The sequence below is a fragment of the Engystomops pustulosus genome, chromosome 4 (assembly GCF_040894005.1).
Source record: "Engystomops pustulosus chromosome 4, aEngPut4.maternal, whole genome shotgun sequence".
In the NCBI taxonomy this organism is placed as follows: domain Eukaryota; kingdom Metazoa; phylum Chordata; class Amphibia; order Anura; family Leptodactylidae; genus Engystomops; species Engystomops pustulosus.
In genome coordinates this window covers 209,099,974-209,118,623 of record NC_092414.1, presented here as the reverse complement: position 1 = coordinate 209,118,623, position 18,650 = coordinate 209,099,974, and the positions used below count along the sequence as shown (strand labels likewise).

At 40.8% G+C, this 18,650-nt stretch overlaps 1 protein-coding gene across 1 annotated transcript in view; it reads right to left on the bottom strand.

Moving 5' to 3' along the window:
* LOC140128235 (complement C3-like) overlaps window positions 1–18,650 on the bottom strand; it is a 44,902-nt gene that overhangs the window by 4,803 nt on the left and 21,449 nt on the right. Inside the window, exons 13-32 of the mRNA XM_072149790.1 lie at window positions 17,940–18,131; window positions 15,033–15,182; window positions 13,808–13,937; window positions 13,614–13,688; window positions 12,367–12,564; window positions 11,922–12,033; window positions 11,280–11,368; window positions 8,360–8,499; window positions 7,940–8,152; window positions 7,793–7,853; window positions 7,584–7,670; window positions 6,913–7,116; window positions 5,168–5,243; window positions 4,776–4,938; window positions 4,526–4,624; window positions 4,232–4,382; window positions 3,657–3,820; window positions 3,392–3,550; window positions 1,464–1,523; window positions 1,235–1,325 (exon numbers count right to left, since the gene is read on the bottom strand). Coding sequence (XP_072005891.1) covers window positions 1,235–1,325; window positions 1,464–1,523; window positions 3,392–3,550; window positions 3,657–3,820; window positions 4,232–4,382; window positions 4,526–4,624; window positions 4,776–4,938; window positions 5,168–5,243; window positions 6,913–7,116; window positions 7,584–7,670; window positions 7,793–7,853; window positions 7,940–8,152; window positions 8,360–8,499; window positions 11,280–11,368; window positions 11,922–12,033; window positions 12,367–12,564; window positions 13,614–13,688; window positions 13,808–13,937; window positions 15,033–15,182; window positions 17,940–18,131 — 2,614 coding nt within the window. The remainder of the gene's footprint in view (window positions 1–1,234; window positions 1,326–1,463; window positions 1,524–3,391; window positions 3,551–3,656; window positions 3,821–4,231; window positions 4,383–4,525; window positions 4,625–4,775; window positions 4,939–5,167; window positions 5,244–6,912; window positions 7,117–7,583; window positions 7,671–7,792; window positions 7,854–7,939; window positions 8,153–8,359; window positions 8,500–11,279; window positions 11,369–11,921; window positions 12,034–12,366; window positions 12,565–13,613; window positions 13,689–13,807; window positions 13,938–15,032; window positions 15,183–17,939; window positions 18,132–18,650) is intronic.

Sequence of the window (18,650 nt, the reverse complement as noted above, 5' to 3'; positions counted from 1 at the left end):
GGGGCTGTCTTACCTGCCCTCTTACAATACCATATGGTGGAACTCCTTCTACATCCTGTCTCGGGAAAGAATCTTAAACCAGATACTCTTCAAGGCCATCATTTGCCAAAAAATCACTCGAAGTAGCACCAAACTCAGAGATATACCACAGCAAATGGCTTGGCATTGTGATGATGACAATCTATTCCCTGAGGAGTGCTCACTTTTGAAATGTCCGTGGACTATAAGCAAGCCACCACATGGAAGTTACTTTAAGAGTCCATCAGTTTGGTGCTGCCTCTTCTAGACTGTCCCAGGACCAATTGCAGTGGTGGAGAGGATAACATGTCGGGTTGGCCACTGATAAAATCCCTTTCCTTCGGAACTTGAGCATGTAGCTCCAGTATCAAGTCTAGAACCATGTTCTGGTGGAAACCTTGTACATGAACACACATTATTGAATCAATAAATGATCTATAATGAATTTAAAAGTCAACAGGGTAACCCGTAGGACTCCCCATTCTTATAGCCCTTTCCCTGCGCTTATCATACTCTTGAGGTTAACCATTCTACTCTAGCATTTAATCATCATGCTCTAAAGCGGAATCACTTTTCTTTAAAGGTGAACGATCCTTTGTGATATCCAAAAACAACTTTCTCTACAGAACTAATTTTAATTTTTCTAGGGGAACCATATGCCTCAAAATGGGAACTGTCATTTTCTAGTGAGCAATCCCTCTCTTATGAGTTGAAGCATCCTTTTCTAGAAGAACTGTCTCCCATACTGGGAACCTTCCTTTTCTAGAGGTGAACTATCCTCCTAAAGAGCTAAGCTATCTCTGTCTAGAGTTGAATAATCCTCTTCTAGAGATGAACCATAGTTCTCACGAGTTGAGCGATCATTCTCTAGATCTAAATCATCCTTCTCTAGAGCTGTAGAACCAGTATCCTTTGAAGATATCCCATCCCTCTCCTTAGTTGAGTCATCCTGTGTCACGTGAACCACCTACTCTCCAATGGGAACTGTCATTTTCTAGTGAGCAATCCCTCTTTCATGAGTTGAGGCATCCTTTTCTAGAAGAACCGCCTCCCATACTGGGAACCTTCCTTTTCTAGAGGTGAACTATCCTCATAAAGAGCTAATTTGAGTCATCCTGTTTCACGTGAACCACCTACTCTCCAATGGAAACTGTCATTTTCTAGAGGGATTTCCTTGACAAATAGTTTTGACAGGTTACACTATAGGACAACTTACCATAAGGCTCGTCCTTCACAGTAACAGAAAGATCAAAGTTGTTACATTTTTTTTCCTTTACCGTCACCATCTCATAGTACATGGCTGTCACCTAGAACAGAAATAGGACCATTCAAAAAGATCAAAGGAGGAGATTATAAACCCCATGTTGATGGAGGGGATACATGAAGACCTTTCTGTCCTTTGGACTAGAAGACACTTAGATATTTCTTTGTATTTTGCAGCTTACCGTTAGTGTAGCCTGACCCTTTCCATGGGCCCTCACCACAAAATCTTTATGTATAGCGGTCTGTAGAGATAATATAATCAAAATTTAGATAAATGGATTATGTGATTTGCAGTACATTTTACAAGACAGACTATTATCCGTGGATATGGAAGGGTTTATCACAAGCTATAGGATGTGCCACCAGATTGGTTTAACTTGAGGCTAATTAAGTGTTAGTATACACCCCTTAAAATCACATGGCCACCACCTGGTCGCAAGTGGTTCAAGTGGGTCACTTGGACCACCTGGGGTCAAGTATAGTCAAAAACAGAATGCAGAAAAAAAGGGCCAAGCACAGGAAAGAGGGGGCAGAATTAATGAACGAAGAACACATAGCTTTACATAGGACGAGCAAGTGAGGAACCCCAACCCTCAGGCTTCTCCAGTTGGGGAAGGTTTGCGATTGAGACAAATTTGGTAGGGGCACACTGGCCCATTAAACATAAACATTTCACGCCTGAACAACCTAAGACCCAAGGGACTGCAAATAGACCAGAAGAAAGCTACAACGGGTGACAGAGAAGGCGAGGGTAAGCAGAACACAAGGCGGACTAGAGTTGCCACTATGGCTCATGCTTGACAATAAATTTGGCACAACTGCCTAAAGTATACCAGAGCTTCCTTTTAAACATGAAATATATCAACATTTTCGATTTTGTTTTTATATTCTCTTTGTAGATTTTTTAAAATTTATAATTTTCTTTCCATGATACTGTGGGTGGCCATATTTCCTGAGGTCTGTTATGCACATGTAGTAATTATTGACTATTGTCAGCAGAGATGTAATAATGGGTCCGTTATCTATATAGAGATCATTGTAGAGGTCAAGGGGTCATGAGCACTATTTTCTCTTCTCCATCTGCATGGTGCAATGGACCATTAATACATTTTAGACCCTGTAGTCTTGTTATTTCAATCTCATGCAGTTGCTGGCTATTTAAAGGGATTCTAGGTGCGGTTTGAGCATATGAAGGTGCATCTAGTGTTATTCCAGGACCTTTGAGATCTTTAAAGGGTGACAATATACACAAAGGTCTGATTAAACATCTCTCGGGTGATAATACTTAACACTTTCTTCAGCTTTCTATGGTCAAAACTGTTTGTAGACTTCTATGAAGGCATCTCCCTGCTGGGGTGAAAGGTTACTACTGAGCTATTGTGCTGCTAAGTTGCTGCTCTGTCTCTCCCTGTGTTTAGGCCATCCGGTATCAGACAAGAGATTCTGGGGGCCAACTTTCAACCCTTTCCTAGAAAACAAACCATAGCAGCTTTGAAGTAGGGGTTGATTTTTGCACCCTGTTTTACCCATTCTTCAAGATCTGAGGATCTTGTGGTACTTTGGTGGGCCAATCTCATATTGAGACCATGTACCCTGACCTCTGCCTGAACTCCATATTGACTCCCTGCTGACTGCCCTGACCTTGGCCTAGATTTCTCTTACAAACAATCTCTGCCTTCCTCTATCTTGGTTTTTCCCTTGTGCCTGGTCCTCTATTTTGTCTATTGACCTTCCTGGGTAAGATTTTCCTAGTAGTTTCTCTGCAGTAAAGTCCATATTCCTGCACAGGGGTTAAAGGGAAACACAAGGGGATCACTTTAGCATTGTTCTTAGGAGAAGAAAATGATCAAATCTGTTCCGAGACACAAAGGGTTTGCAACCTCTGCAATACATAATGAAGTGGACATACCACATTTTAAGAAACGTCCCAGAGAAGCCTTGAGGATGTGTTTGTATTCCTCATAAACCACATGGCATTAGCATCTGTCTGTAAGTTTATTATGTGGGGGCAATTGGTCTGATGCTGCCATCATGGTTGCAGACGCCAGGGAACATCAAATGTCCAAAATAAAAAATCCCAAGAAATCCCATTGAGATATCCAATTCCTACCTCTTCAGAGCGAGCATATAAAGCATTTTCTGTATTGAACTGGTAACTAATAGAACTACTTCTTCCAGGCAACATGAAATTGACCTTTATGTTCAACACTTTGTTCTTAACCATAACTGCCTGGTACTGAGCCAGTGCCTGGAACAGCATGATGGTCGCCTAATGAATGTCAATGAGAAGAAAAATACGGACATCTCAGGTCAACAATTAAGATTATGCACAAATATCACAAAGGTGGATCTGAGATGAAGAAAATATTTCTCACTTGTGTTGACCCACTTATGGTACCATGGAAACGTTGTTCTGTCAGCCAATGGACCACAGGGTCTACAAGATCAAAGCTTTTGCGATGCAAGAGTGTGAGGAGGGCATAAGACGTTGCCTCCAAAGATATGAGTTGAGAGCCCGGTTCATCCCAATGAGACTTATCTGTCAAATATAGATTATAACAAAACATTTGGGTTACAAATAGTAACTGTTCTGCTCAATAAATGTGAGTCCAGAAGAAAGTGAAAATCAGTAAACATTTCCTACAGAATTTGTATGTCATAGAAGCATATCCGAATTGAGCTCATCCTAGCCAGACAAATGTATGAGCCTAGTAATATGATGGAACAAATATTGAGTTAACTTTTGCTTGTAAGTCCCTTGGATACTACTCAGTCATAATAGGATCCTCTCAATTGGATGTTTTTGTGCTCGGGAGCCATACATAAAAAGAGTCCCATTTGAAAGACTCTTAAGAGTTTGTCTTAACTAGACTTACTGGATGCTCTATATCGCCATTCCTTCTGGCTTCCTAGACAAAACTCATGAGTTAAAGGGCTACCATATCATTACCTGTTGCTGCAGACAGTAATTTATTTGTATTTCCCAGTTTTCCCGCCAGAGCAAGAGCATATGAAGTGATGGCAATGGTATGGGGTCTGACGAGAGATCGGTAATGGTCCTGGATATACTTCATGGCTTTATCAATGCTGAACTGCAGGTTCTATGTGGAGAGAGACATTCAGGTGAAATATAGGATGATGTATGATTTGTAAAGCGCTATGGAATTTGATGGTGCTATATAAATAAAGATTATTATTAATATTTGTAATGTACTGGAGGTGTAAGAAGCTTTCCACCACTTACATTGACCTGGCCGGTGCAGATTTCCTTACTTTCCTGTAAAGCGATGACTACAAAGGCTGTGAGGGCCACATCAGGATCTGAGGAATTGTACACACCACCCTGGTTGGTGAAGAGGACATTGAAATATTATATTATGGGGGACTAATATAAAATCTGCTTGAAAGGCTTTGCAAAAAATATTAAAGAGATAAAAAAGAATCTAGACTTATGGTAATTATGGACACAACCTGTATTGAAGAGGAGTTCTTACCGATATGTACTGACCACTAATGGGAGCCCTGTCGTAGAATGATCCATCTGGTTTCTGTGTTTCCAAAATAAGCCACTTAATAGAGCCACATAGAATATTCCTGTCGACTGAATCTACCAAGCCACTGGTCATAGCAAACACTTTGGCTACGTAAGCTGAGAGCCTGTAAGTCAATAGAAGAGCAGACATGTGAAAAACAGTGGGTATTGCATGATCTTCAAAAAGTTAAGTCTAGTTTTTGTCCCTGTGTATTTAGTGGTATTGAGTTACGAACGGAAACCAATCTATGACACCCAAAGTTTCTATGAGCTTAAGAATCAACCAAGTAGCACAGAGAGGGTCGATGGTCGGTGCAAAACTATAAGCCTATTGATAAAGGAGAATACAATTACCAGGTACTTGAGGGTGAATTGGCAAAAGCTCCATAAGAACCATCTGATCTATGATATTTTATTTGGTTTACATAACCTACAAGAAGAAAACATTGCGTTATTGAAGCTCATACATGGAAAATGTTCTATCTTGAAATTATCCCAAAAACCTACAATATACCTACAACTAAACAACTGCTCACGTTCACTGATCTCTGCTCGGCATCAGATCAATTTGCAACAGCATCTGACACTTACCCCCAGATTTACCAATTCTGTCTTAAAATATTAGGATCTGTCTCCATTCCATCCCTTACACCATTTGAACGGATATGCCTGAATAATTCCACTTCGAAAGGTCTGATTTCAGACTTATACGCCTTGCTTATAGCACAAATAAACCCAGAACCTAGCAGACATTCATATATGCTCAAATGGGAGGAGTGGTTGGGTAGGGAGTTACCGGAGTCAATATGGAAGATAATTTGGGAGAATACACCCAGAGGTGCTCTGTCAGCACTCTATAAAGAGAACCAGTATAAAATTTTGATGCAATGGTACCACACACCGATGCTGCTCCATAGACTTAACCCATCCATCCCTGACGTGTGCTGGAGATGTGATAACCCTGGGGCATCTTTATTTCATATATTTTGGGATTGCCCGTCTATTCAGTTTTTCTGGGCCGAGGTACACACACTACTACAGAAGACCCTGGATACTACACTAAATAAGGACCCAGTGTCATTTCTCTTAGGACTGCCTCCGGTAGGACTGGGGAAATCTCAGGCCAGACTCTTTTTGCACATTTTGAGCGCGGCAAAAACTCTGGTTCCGTTATTTTGGAAAAAATCGACCCCCCCCACTTTATTAGATCTATGTGTACGTATACGGCATATGCGGACAATGGAATATATGACGGCCTCTCTACATGAAAAGACAGACCAGTTCTGTGCGACCTGGGCCTCCTGGGATGCTATAGACCATAGCTTTCTATAGTGAATTACACACTTTATTGCGGAGACACGTATGAGATACATGGGTAGTTTCTCGTTTCTTTTTGTTTTTTGTTTTTTATAAATACACTGTTTTCCCTTCGGGAATGTTTATGTTTCTTTTTCTTAAATTTCCAAATGCTGGTTGCTATTTAGAAGTGAAGTTTCTATGCAGGGTAATAACATGGAAATAGAAACTAGACAGAAACAGCTGTTTGCGTGTTGGAACGATATGTTGTCTACCTGCTGTATATGCTCCGACTCTCGCTGTGAAGGTCTTATTACTTATCACTTTCTATGACCACACTGATTTTGTTGTATCATTTGTAACCTCTGTGAAACTTTAAAACTATTCAATAAAATGTAAGTTGAAAAAAAAAAAAAAAAAAAAAAAACCTACAATATATATAATTTCCACTTAGATACAGACCTTAATACGCTGAGACAGAATGGTCTTAGGATTTGATTAGTGAAAACAAGCGAAACAATTTCATATACACTAGAAAAAAGTCTAGATCAGCCCCGTGAGCGTCCTCCTTCCTGCAGGTTACACCGATCACATTCAGGTCTGTTAGTCTTGCCGAGACTAAGGGCGATTTGTACGGCCGAGACACGTCAGGTTCCAAGTTTGTATGTAGTCATGTTTAATAAAGCATTGAAGATTTTTTTTAATCCAGTGCCGGGATCAACTCATCTTTTTCTAAGAAATTTTATGCCAGTAACCATCATGTCATCTCCCATTTTCGATAATATCGATGGCTTTTGACTTACCACTTTTGATATTTCTGAGAGCCTCCTCCCTACGATGAAGTCCTATCTTGTCCCACTGGTTACTCTTGTCTAGATAATGAGTTGCAATGACAACTGGAGTCATTGCCGCCATGTTTTGCTCGGCACAACCTACAGGGACTATGATCAGGTGATTTAACTTGGAGCCATTGATGGCATTTTCCACCAGCTGAGAGATTGGAGATCCTGAAAAAGATTAAACATTCATCTCTTAACTCTTTAACTTTTGGGGTAACCTACAATTGTTTAGATAAATGTCAGCTACATCCATTGTAACATCCTAGTGATTGGTAATTAGGCCAAATTGTATGCTGGTTGGTGGAGTAACAGCAATAAATGTCTCCACCACTCCAGTAGAAGATAATGTGACCTTGGGGGTCTTTAAAAAGTTATGGAGATATTGTTTGGTCAGATCTGCGATAAAACTTATCTCTTTACTGGAAAATATGAAGAGTTTGTCGGACCTAAGATGATCATGATGTTCTCCACAAGACAATGGAGATACATCTTACTCCAACCTTGAGTGATAATGTAAAAACATTAACAACTGCTGAGCAAGTGAGACATTTGCAAAGACAAATCTGCACAACTAGTTGAAGAAACTGATATCCTGGCAAGTGCTGAATGACTGTACACAACCAGTAGTGTCTGACCTTGTACGAGGACCTTGGTAATAACATCTGACCGGGGAACTCTGTTCTTCATCAGGAGCGTTGGAATGGTCACTATGTGCTCACCACCTACAGGAGAAATAAGGAGAAAGCACAGTTATACCAGCACTGGGCATAACACATTATGGATAGATATATATTTTGACATGGTAAATCTTCTATATCTGTGTGAGGGACACACTTATCTCTACCTTTTGCTTCTGGATCCAGTATCACTGATGTCACAGTTTCAGTTTTACGAACTCCTTCTGGCTGCAATGGGAATACAGGATCCAAGAGGTCAGGATCACATGCATTAGTAGATATAAGACAGACAGGCAGACAGATTTCCATCTCACCACAACCCTTAGTAATTTCCGGACACCATCTCCCACAAATTGTCCATAGACGTTGGCCATTACTTCTACACTTTGCTTCCCTACAGTGAGGGGCACGATGACGATAGGAACAGAGAAGGACGAGTGACTCTTGACTGTCACAACCTTGGTGAACTTCTTCGTTGGTGTGGAAAGACTGCACAAGTGAGGATTGTGGGAGAGAGAGATCCGAACCTGCAACCCCAAATTACATATTGTATAAGATGAGGACCTGATAAACGAGCATGACAAATACATGGGTGTAACAGTGAGCACGGAAAGGGGAAAGTCAAATTTTCTAAGAGCTATTGCTTCATATGGGACACGGGTAACCATGTTTTGCTTAAGATTTAAGAAGCCACATCTTTACCTGTCCATGTCAGCATATCCTGTTAACTATACCTTCAAGTCCATGTCCTTGTAGTTATAGAGGATGGCCCGGATTTCAACCTGTTCATTCCTTGCCACGGAATATGGCAATTTCAAGTCAATAAAGAAATCTTTGACTGTCTGGATCTCGTAGGGCTTTGCTACACAGATGCCTGTACAGAAGACAGTACACTCAAACCAACAGGCCAATACAAACCCTGGACCTCTCCAATTCCTGGCAACTAAACTCGGAGCCCCTTTGCTGTCTAGTCAATTCATATTTTACATATTTTACAGATTCATAATATGATGGCCATTGCTCCAGAGCAGTCCACATGGCTGTTGGTTCCTGTATTTCTAAGAGGGTGCATAATGCTGCTGTAAGGCAACGGCTTGGGCGGACTGGAAAAACCGACAAGGATATTGAGCCCCAAAGATAAACCAAGGATCCAAGAAAACCAAGGAAACCAAGGTTTCTTGGATCCTTTGTCTATTGCAGCTGGTCGACACAGCATTTTCCTTCCGAGCACCCTCCACCACAACTACGATTCAACTTGCCAGTGTGAACGTGAGTGACTTTCACAAACTTTTCTTTTTGTTTCTAAAGTTAAACCCCCTTTCCAGCTGTCCATGTCTATTTTCCTGGCCTACTGTAAGTTAGGTGACAATTGTTTGACATTGCATTAAAGTGAAAACAAGGAGACAAAGACTGAACAATGCAAACATAGAAGAATAGTGCATACATATTATAGATATTTATATTCTGTAAATATTATTAAATATATTAACCCCTTCACGCTCCGTGGCGGATATATCCGCCACGGAGCGCAGTGGCTTAGCGCTCAGTGGCGGATATATCCGCCACGGAGCTTATGCCGGCTCGGCTCTGGATCAGAATTGATGCTTTTCTACTCCTGCCCTCAAAAAAAGTTCCTAAATTTTCAACAATAGGTGATACCAACCCCAAAATGGTAACAATGGAAAAAGCATCTCATCCCGCAAAAAAAATGCCGTCACATGGCCCCAATAACGAAAAAGCAAAAATTTTATAGCCTTCAAAAGGGGCCAATGAGGAAACTAAAATCCTGGCAGCTGCAGGGCGCTCCTTCCCTTCTGTGCATCGCTGTGCGCCCATAAAACAAGTCACAGCCACATGTGGGGGGTCTTTGTACTCAGGAGAAATTGCAGAACAAATTGTATGGTGGGTTTTCTCTTTTTATATTTTGGAAATGTGTAAATTTTAGTGCTAAATGAACGTATAAGGGAACAATATGACCATTCTAAATTTCACCTCCATTTTGATTCAATTACTATGAAGATCTGATAGCTTGAGGGGTGCAGATTTGAAAATGGGATGGTTATTTAGGGGGGTTTGATGCTAAATATGTAAAATTTCATTCAAAACTGTATTTATCCCCAAAATAGTCAATTCTGAAAATCCGGAAAAGCGATATTCTATTTGTAAGCCGCGTGACATCAAAATAAATTATCCAGACATTTCAGAAATTATGAAAATGTAAAGTAGACAAATGGGAAATGTTATTCAGCAACTTATTTAGGTGGTAAATTGATCTGCCTGAAAACGAAATGATTTAGAATTTCGAAAATGGCAAATTTTTCAAAAAATTTATCATATTTTCTTTATTTTTGGAAATAAACGCAAAACTTATCTGCCAAAATTTACCACTAAAATGAAGTACAACATGTGGGGAAAAAACAATCTCAGAATCGTTTTGATAAGTAACAGTGTTCAAAAGTTATAACCATATAAAGCGAAGCAAGTCAGAATCCAAAAAATCGGGCTGAGCCTTAAGCTACAAAATGGCTGCGTCCTTAAGGGGTTAATGAATAGTATGAATATTATCTATAAATATATATAATGCATATTATATATACTTTAGATATATATATGGGTCAGAATCAAGAGGACAATGCAGTACAGAATTGATGTCAAAATATATAGCCAGAAAACAAGCCAAGTGTCAAGGAATACAGAAGTCAAGATAAACGCCAGCAAGGTGCAATTACAGGGGAAATAGCAGGCAAACCTTTTTAGAAATGTCAGAGTTCCGGTTCAGATGATTAGACGATGATGAAGACCCTGACCTTGATCCTAACCTTGGATTATGCACTTTCCACATCCTCAGGATGGTTGCCTGTTGTGTGTCCTGACTATGGTTCTTTTGCATCTTCCAAATTGGATCCCTCCTAACTTTGATACAATACTTCACTGCCAAATGTTGACTATTCTAAAGACATTCATCCTTGTAAACGTAATGGAAAATGCTACACGATTCCTTTTTTGCATCTCAGTCTAAACAATCTTCTGCAGCTTAGAAGACCCATTACGTCAGTGAAAACTATAAAAGTCCTACTGCATATTTGAAGTCCTACTGCCTACCTGACTCTGCCCTTTACTTTAATCTGAACCGATTTGCCTTGACCAGAATATGTAGATACAAGGCTAAGACAGCAACCCGAATACCGTGCCCAAGTTGACAAAACCCTAGCTAAACCGATGGGTCAAATGTCTTTTCTGTCATCATCTACTTGTATCTCAACAGACAACCATCCCGAGGATAAGGAAACTGCATAATCTTGACTATTCTAAAGACAGTCCTTCTTGTAAAAGTTAATAGAAAAAAGGTCTTACAAGGCTACTACCTCCCTGAATGGATCTGGTGTGAGAGCTGGCCCAGGAGGGGCTAAAAACTAGGGTTTAGCCAAACGTAGTCAGGAACAGACATATTGGCCCTTGACGCAAACACATCGTAGCAGCCAGACAATTGCAGTTCATGACATTTGACCAGGATGTCACAACAGAGAGATATATAGCATAAGCGCGGTGACTTCCATGACCGCCAGAAACTGGTGACACAGGCCGTAGGATAATTATGAGATGGAAACAGTTTTTAAACTAAAAGTTTGTTAATTTCCACGTTGATTTTTTTACCTTTATTTGCAGATAGACTGATGGCCAACACTTCCCAAGTTGTAATTGAATCTTTCAAAAATGTGTTGTCCAGGACCTCTGTAGAAATACTGAAAAAGCAGGTATGTGAACATTGGAGGTCTACTATTATACAAAGATGGAAACTATGGGGCTCATTTACTAAGGGTCAGAATCGCGCACTTTCGTCGGGTTTTTCGGCAGTTTCCGATTTGCGCTGAATTGCCCCTGGATTGTGGCGCAACGGCTTCGGCTCTCATGCGTCAGAAATCGGGGGGTATGGCCGTCGGACAACCCAACGGATTCGGAAAAACCACAGAATTTAAAAAACGTTTTGTGTCACAAGATCAAGCACTTACAAGAAGAAGGTAAACTCCGGCAGACCTCAGCGTAGCAGCGACACCTGGTGGATATCATGCGCACAACTTTAGTGAATCCCGGCAGAACTGAATCCTCGTCGGACAACGCGTCGCGGGATCGCGACTGGACCAAGTAAGTAAATGAGCCCCTATGTGTCTCATAATGTCTCAAAAACTTTCAAAAATGGAGAAGTCATCCAAGAATACTGAACTATATGGATCAAAGACTGTTGTGATAAACCAATGGCTCATCATAACATCACACAGAATAGAGGTAGGTACTTACCCATCAGCATCGGGAGCCTTATTCATTGTCACAGTATTCCAGAGCCAGCTCTCCGGAAAGTCACTTCTGATTCTGATTTCAGCATCTTCCAGGTATTCTTTATCATTTAGACCTAAAAAGTAAACAATTTTGAGATTTCATCTCCTTGCAACTGTTCTGTTTAAAATATTTTGAGGCTGAAAAAAGGTGTCTCCCCACCCACTGTGGAAGAAGAGGTGAGTGGTCATAAACAACCTTTCTTGAATTCGTAGCCTAAGGACATTGGTTCCTGCTTGTATCATGAATATTTTTGCCTCCTCTTTTGAGTGAGTGACACCAAGTAACATGGACTTTTGTTACCAGGGGGATCCTAAGTTTTCAGATAGGGCTCAGCTCTAAAATTTCAGGAGTAAAATTTTAAATTTTATATAATCGGGCTCATATTTTTCAGGTAATATCTACTCACTTTTGTCCAGGTCATTATCTATCAACTCTTTTTCCATCTTCCGTTTCAGTTCAATGGACTTGCAACAGTCCAGGAAAGCCTTCACACACTTGTCTCCATCTTGAATAAGACTGGCGCGCCGCTCACAGCTGTGATCCATTGGACTGGCCAACATCCCATCATGGCAGCATTTCTTCTCCTGGTCTGTGTAGTTTGAGGCTATAAGAAATTAGAAAAATATTATTATCTATTTCTCAACTGATCCAATCAGACTAAGGGTCTGAATGTCACAATTTCGTCGGGTTACCCGAATATTTCCATTTTGCGACAAATTGCCCCAGGATTTTGGCGCAAGTGATCGGATTGTGGCACATCGGAGCCGGCTTTCACGTGACAGAAATCGTGGGGGGGGGGGGGGGCGTGGACCGACGGATTTGGAAAAATCGCAGAATTTAAAAAAAGATTTGTGTCGCAAGATCAGCACTCACATGCACCGGGAAGAAGAAGGTGAACTCCGGCGGACCTCAGCGCAGCAGCAACACCTGCTGGATATCGGGCGCACGACCTTAGTGAATTCCGGCAGAACCCGAATCCACGTCAGACAATGCGTTGCGGGATCGCGACTGGAGCGGGTAAGTAAATGTGCCCCATTGTTTGTCTATAGTAGCTGTCTCTTTATTTTTATATAGTTTTAGGCTGGATGCACACGACCGTGTGCTTCATATGCGCTGTAAACTGGGGTTAGTTTGCGACGCATTGGAGATGGGAGGGGTTAGCACTCCTGACCATTCCCATCTCTAAAGGAGCCTGGCAGATGTACCACAAATCCAAGCAGTTATAAGACCTGTTCTGTAACAAGACTTGGTCATGGAGTTGAGAGAGATGGTGTACTCACCGAAACATGACCCTGTTTAATGCAAGTCAGTGCTTCCATGAGCTGGCTACAGTTTGTGTGTACGGCCGCCATATACGGTTGCGTACGCTTAGCCTTATGCCTTAGACGCCCTTCAATGTCTTAAAAGTTTTTGAAGACCAGTTGGAATGGATTATTTGGCAGAGCCATGAAACATCTAATGATTTGGCTTGCCTTCTGGCTGCATAAAAAAAAAAGTAGGCAAATAGAGGAACAGTACAGTATATCTTCAATATTATGGACCTGGGGTGACTCCATTGGGTTCATCATTTTTTTTTCACAATTAATTGTACAACAGGTCAACCACCGGAAATTGAAACCAGAGCCTTGACCTTGCACACTGCTGGAGCATTACCTTTCATAGACTTATATTCCTTCAGTTCTGCATTTGACCTCCTTCTGCGTATTTTACCATCTACACAGGAAGAATCTAAAGGGAAAAGTCATATTTTTTACACTTTTATTATGTAATTTATTTTAAAGAACTGATTGAGGTCATGAATATGTGGCCTTAGGTTGCACATTACTATTGAAGAGATAATCTCTTACCAGATCTCTGCTTGGTTCTCAGTCCAAAATTTGTCTCCACTGCGAGTCCGGCATCATAGAAGACCCCCATGTTGTCAGCGCCGCTCCCCGGAGAGCAGCCAATGTCTGACTTCTCTACAGTGTTCCACATCTGAAAGTCAATGAAGAGTTTATTACATTTCAGTGAATCTCTTGCCTCACAACTGTATATTATCACCATGGGGGCACCAACTCCAGTCTCCAACAATAAGAGGAGCCCTTTCCCCCAAATTAGTGAAGTGGAAGGTTGAGCATGCAAGATTCTGCTCTGTTCATTGTTTATGGAATTGTCAGGAAAAGCCAAGTCCTGCCCTTTTGCTATCTCTGCCATAAATATTCTGAATATAGTATTATTTGGGGGGGTAAAAGAGATCCCCATTGATCATTGGAGTTCCCACCATTTGGACTCTCACTGATCATCTATGATGGGGATATAAGATAACTTGCTGTTCCTGGAATACTCCTATAAGGAATTGGATTTTATTGGAAAAGAAGGATGGTACAAAAAAGTGTCACTATAACTTCTATTAAGGGGGTCACTATCACTCTCTGGTATAGTATTACCATTTAGGACTCAACTTTTTGCTACAATATAGAGCTTTATTTACAGACTGCCTGTTTAGGGCTGCCATTTACCATTATATGGTCATCAGATGTACAATAGTACTTTATTGATCCCGTGGGGGACATTTTTTTTGTATATAGTGTTCCGGCAGTTGTTACACACAGAGATAGGCTTAACATTACAGTTACTGACATACACTACGAGAGGCGCTTTCTTAAATGTTGCTAGCTCCGTTCTTGACAGTACATTCTATTAAGGGCAACAGCAAGCCCACCAGACTTGGATTAGGTTAATCAGAGAACAGAGGCGAAGGGTTTGACTTTACTTTTTGAAAAAAGAAAGATGAGTGATAGAGACATTTGAGTTTAACAAGTACTTAGAAGAATGAATCCTTTTGTTCACTTCTGTTTCAATTTTGGTTTAATTCTTTAGTGCACTTATAGATGCACTTAAAGGATGCAAAGCCGACCAAGGTCTGAGAGGCCATATGTCTACAATTTATACACCCAAGACCAATTAGTTATAACTACCAGGTGCTAAGAAGAGGGCGGAGAGAAGAAAGAGAAGGAGCCAGGAAGTAGTTTAGTTACTATAATCACAAAATGTTTCATTACTTTTTATGCAGGGAATCCTAGGAATTACCTTGCTCTGGGTTATTCTATACTTGTTGTTCATTACATAGACGGCCTTATCCACGGCCACTAGTCCCACAGTTGCCTTGTGATCCGCTCGCAGTGTAAGACTGATCTTCTCTCCAGGTACTGCTGTGGTTTTGCTCGCTTTCAATTCCAGCTGTGTAATAACATCACATAATACATATGTATGTGAGCAGTTACCGTGATCATCCATTAGTTGTTCATTCACCTCATAAACCAAAACATCAGGACTTATAATTTTCTGCTTTTCTGCTGTTTTATGCAGGTTCTGTTTCTTATAAATAAGCTTCTTTAAAAGAATTATTATTTCATTTTAAATACATTTTAATCTATTTATTTAAATGTAATTTCTTAATATTTTTAAAAATATTAAATAAAATACGTAAAAATTTTTTTACCGAAACAAACTTTGCCATGTAGACCAGGAGAGTAAAAACTGAGTCATCTTATCATCGCAGGATCGGAAAGGCAAAGCTATATTATACAACCAGAAGTTTACATAAAGGAGTTCAGTGCACTTTAAGACTATTATAACTTATAATATTCTTATGTCACTTAAAGGGGAACTCCAAACTGAACCATTTATGATCCGTTTAATGGAAAGTTGATAAAAACTTGAACATAAGGGATTCAACCACCATGATTTATGTCAAGTTCCAGAATAGGACAACCTTTTCTTCAGATTCATCCAGCTGGGAGATGATGGCTTGGAGGAGTTTGTATGTTGGTGCCTATTAAGCAAATGCCCGAGCTGCTTGCGAAAAATATATTGTCTACCATGCAATGGATATTCTGTTCCCGACTGTGTTTGGACTTGTTGTAGGACAAAATGCCTACCTCTATTACCTTATGTGAAAAACTAATAAAAAAGAAAAAGTCTTCATCAATAGATGGAATACAGCGCCCAAACACAGTGGGGCAGATTTACTTACCCGGCCCATTTGCGATCCAGCGGCGCGTTCTCTGCGGTGGATTCGGGTCTTCCGGTGATTCACTAAGGTAGTTCCTCCAACGCTGCTGCGCTGAAGTTCCCCGAGGCCCTCCGGAATGCCCTGAAGTTCACCGGCCTATTCCTGGTGAAGGTAAGCGCGAGTCCCGCAACACTTTTTTTTTTAAAATGTGGTGGTTTTTCCGAATCCGTCGGGTTTTCGTTCGGCCACGCCCCCTGATTTCCGGCGCGTGCATGCCGGCGCCGATGCGCCACAATCCGATTGCGTGCGCCAAAATCCCGGAGCAATTCAGGGGAAAACCCGCGCAAATCAGAAATATTCGGTTAACACGTCGGGAAAACGCGAATCGGGCCCTTAGTAAATGACCCCCAATAAGATGTGAATGCAATGGCCTAGACATGTCTTTTTGGTGAGATTTAGCAATCTGGCACTATAATTTAGAAAGATGGAAGCTCTTGATTTGAAACTAATTATAATTATTCTGCTACTAAGTGGTATGGTAATAGAAAAAAAAAAATATTAAAATAATAATAATGATAATAATAATAAAAATAATAATTTATTATTCCCACTCTAAATGTTTTTATGCTATTTTAATATAAATATTTTAACATCATTTTGTATGCCGTCAGAATTTGTATGATTATACCGTAGTTAGTACCTTACAGGAGAAAACTTTGATAAATAATTTTTATGTGAATATTTTATGATGATGTTCCTATTACTATGGCGAGTTATATTGTGATCACTGCTATTATTGTATTATCTGAATCTGGACCGGAACCCAAACCATAAGTTCGGGTTTGTACTCAGACTCCCCCAAGTAAAGTCTGCAATCGGTGCTGTTGTGATCGGGGCTGATGCAACGCAACATTTAAATAAATAATTTAAGTAACCCTAAGGCTACATTAACATGGACGTATGGGGGACGTATATACGGCATATATACAATGGGCACATGGCACCCTACGGGAGCGGTATGGTGCAGCACATGTGCGGCACCAAACTGTTCCGTAGCCGGGAGAAAGATAGGACACATCCTATCTTTTTCCGGAATACGGCTCCATGCGCCATATATTACTATGGAGATGGGCGTGGGTGAGCGCCACTCATCCCCTCCTCCTCTCCCCGGTGCCAATGGATGCATACTATGGTATGGCGGGCATACATCGTGTGAATGTAGCCTAACACCTGCAATGGATAAGTCCACTCATCACTATTTGTAATAATAATTATTATAATGATAATGCAATAATAACAATAATAATACATAAATAATAATAAAGGTTTTGTCACACTGGGTCTCAAACTAAATGAAGACACTGACAACGGGCCCTTAGACTAATCCCTTTCCCATCTGTCCCTTCCTATTGCCTCGCCTTCCCTAGGCGGTGCTGAGACAACTAAAAGATGATCCCTCTCTGGGCCAAAGTACAAACTCCATGATATGACAAGACTAAGGAACAAACAGATAAGAATAGTCACAAGAGACAGGTCACAAAAAAAAGGGGCAAACAAAGTACCAAATCAATAGACTAAAGGAAAACCAAGAGACAAAAAGAGGGGGCAAGAGATATCATATAGAAGTAGCTGGGTACGTGCTGGCTTGGTCAAGTGTGAAATATAACAAGAACTCAGAATAGAATCAAAGAATCATTACAGTGAGGTCCGTATCCTGGTTCACTGTTGATAGGATAAGGACTCAAAGTAGGTATAATATGATATGTCCATCACAGTAGGATAACCACTGATGAACCGGAGCAGAGCTGCAGGGTAATCGGTGCGGTACAATTCCAACACCAAACACAAACCTTTGTTCACACCATGAACCAGAATAAAACACAAATACAAAATCCTCAAGTTCATTGGGCAAACAGAAGATGATACCGGAACAGGTAGGTTTATATTATTCATATATAAATTCTATATTAGGGCCTCTTTACCGTTCCCATGCAGTCGTCTACAACATCCACCCAGAGGGAGTCGGACACCAGCTCATCCCCCACAGTGTAATAAGCCACAATCCGGAAAGACGGCAAGAGCTCCTCTGTAATTATCAAGGGGACAGTGACCAAAGACTGACCGCTCCCCCGCTCCTGCCGACCCATAGTCACTATCTGTCCCCGGCTCAGGACCTGTGAGAGGGAAGAACAAATAAATCATGCGGATTTACTAAGCAAATAATCATAGAAGATGAAAAAATCAGATATACAAAGAGTTTTCAGAGATATGACTTGTATAAAGTTATGATTCCAGCATCCAGTTTATTTCCTGTGTTGTTACTTTAGATGCTGAGACTACAATTCCCATGAAGTCTTGCACAGCAGGCCATTTATTGAGCTCCTTATTCCTCCTCCTCTTCTTCTCAGCTCTTGTAAAGCCAAAACAATAAAGACATTTTATTGCAGGCAGCAAACCGGAATATACAAAACGGCGTAAGGCATACCATGCAACAGGAGTGTCGGTGTCGCTCAGCAAAAATAGATCAAAGTCCATCAAACAATGTAAAGATAGAGTTGCGGCACTCACCGATAATCGTATAAAAGTATATCCTTTAGTGTCAGTGACACGACTAGGGGGGGTACAAGCTACGGAAACGGGGACGTTTGGCCCTAACAGGAGCTTTCTCAAGCCAATGACCTTGGCTTGAGAAA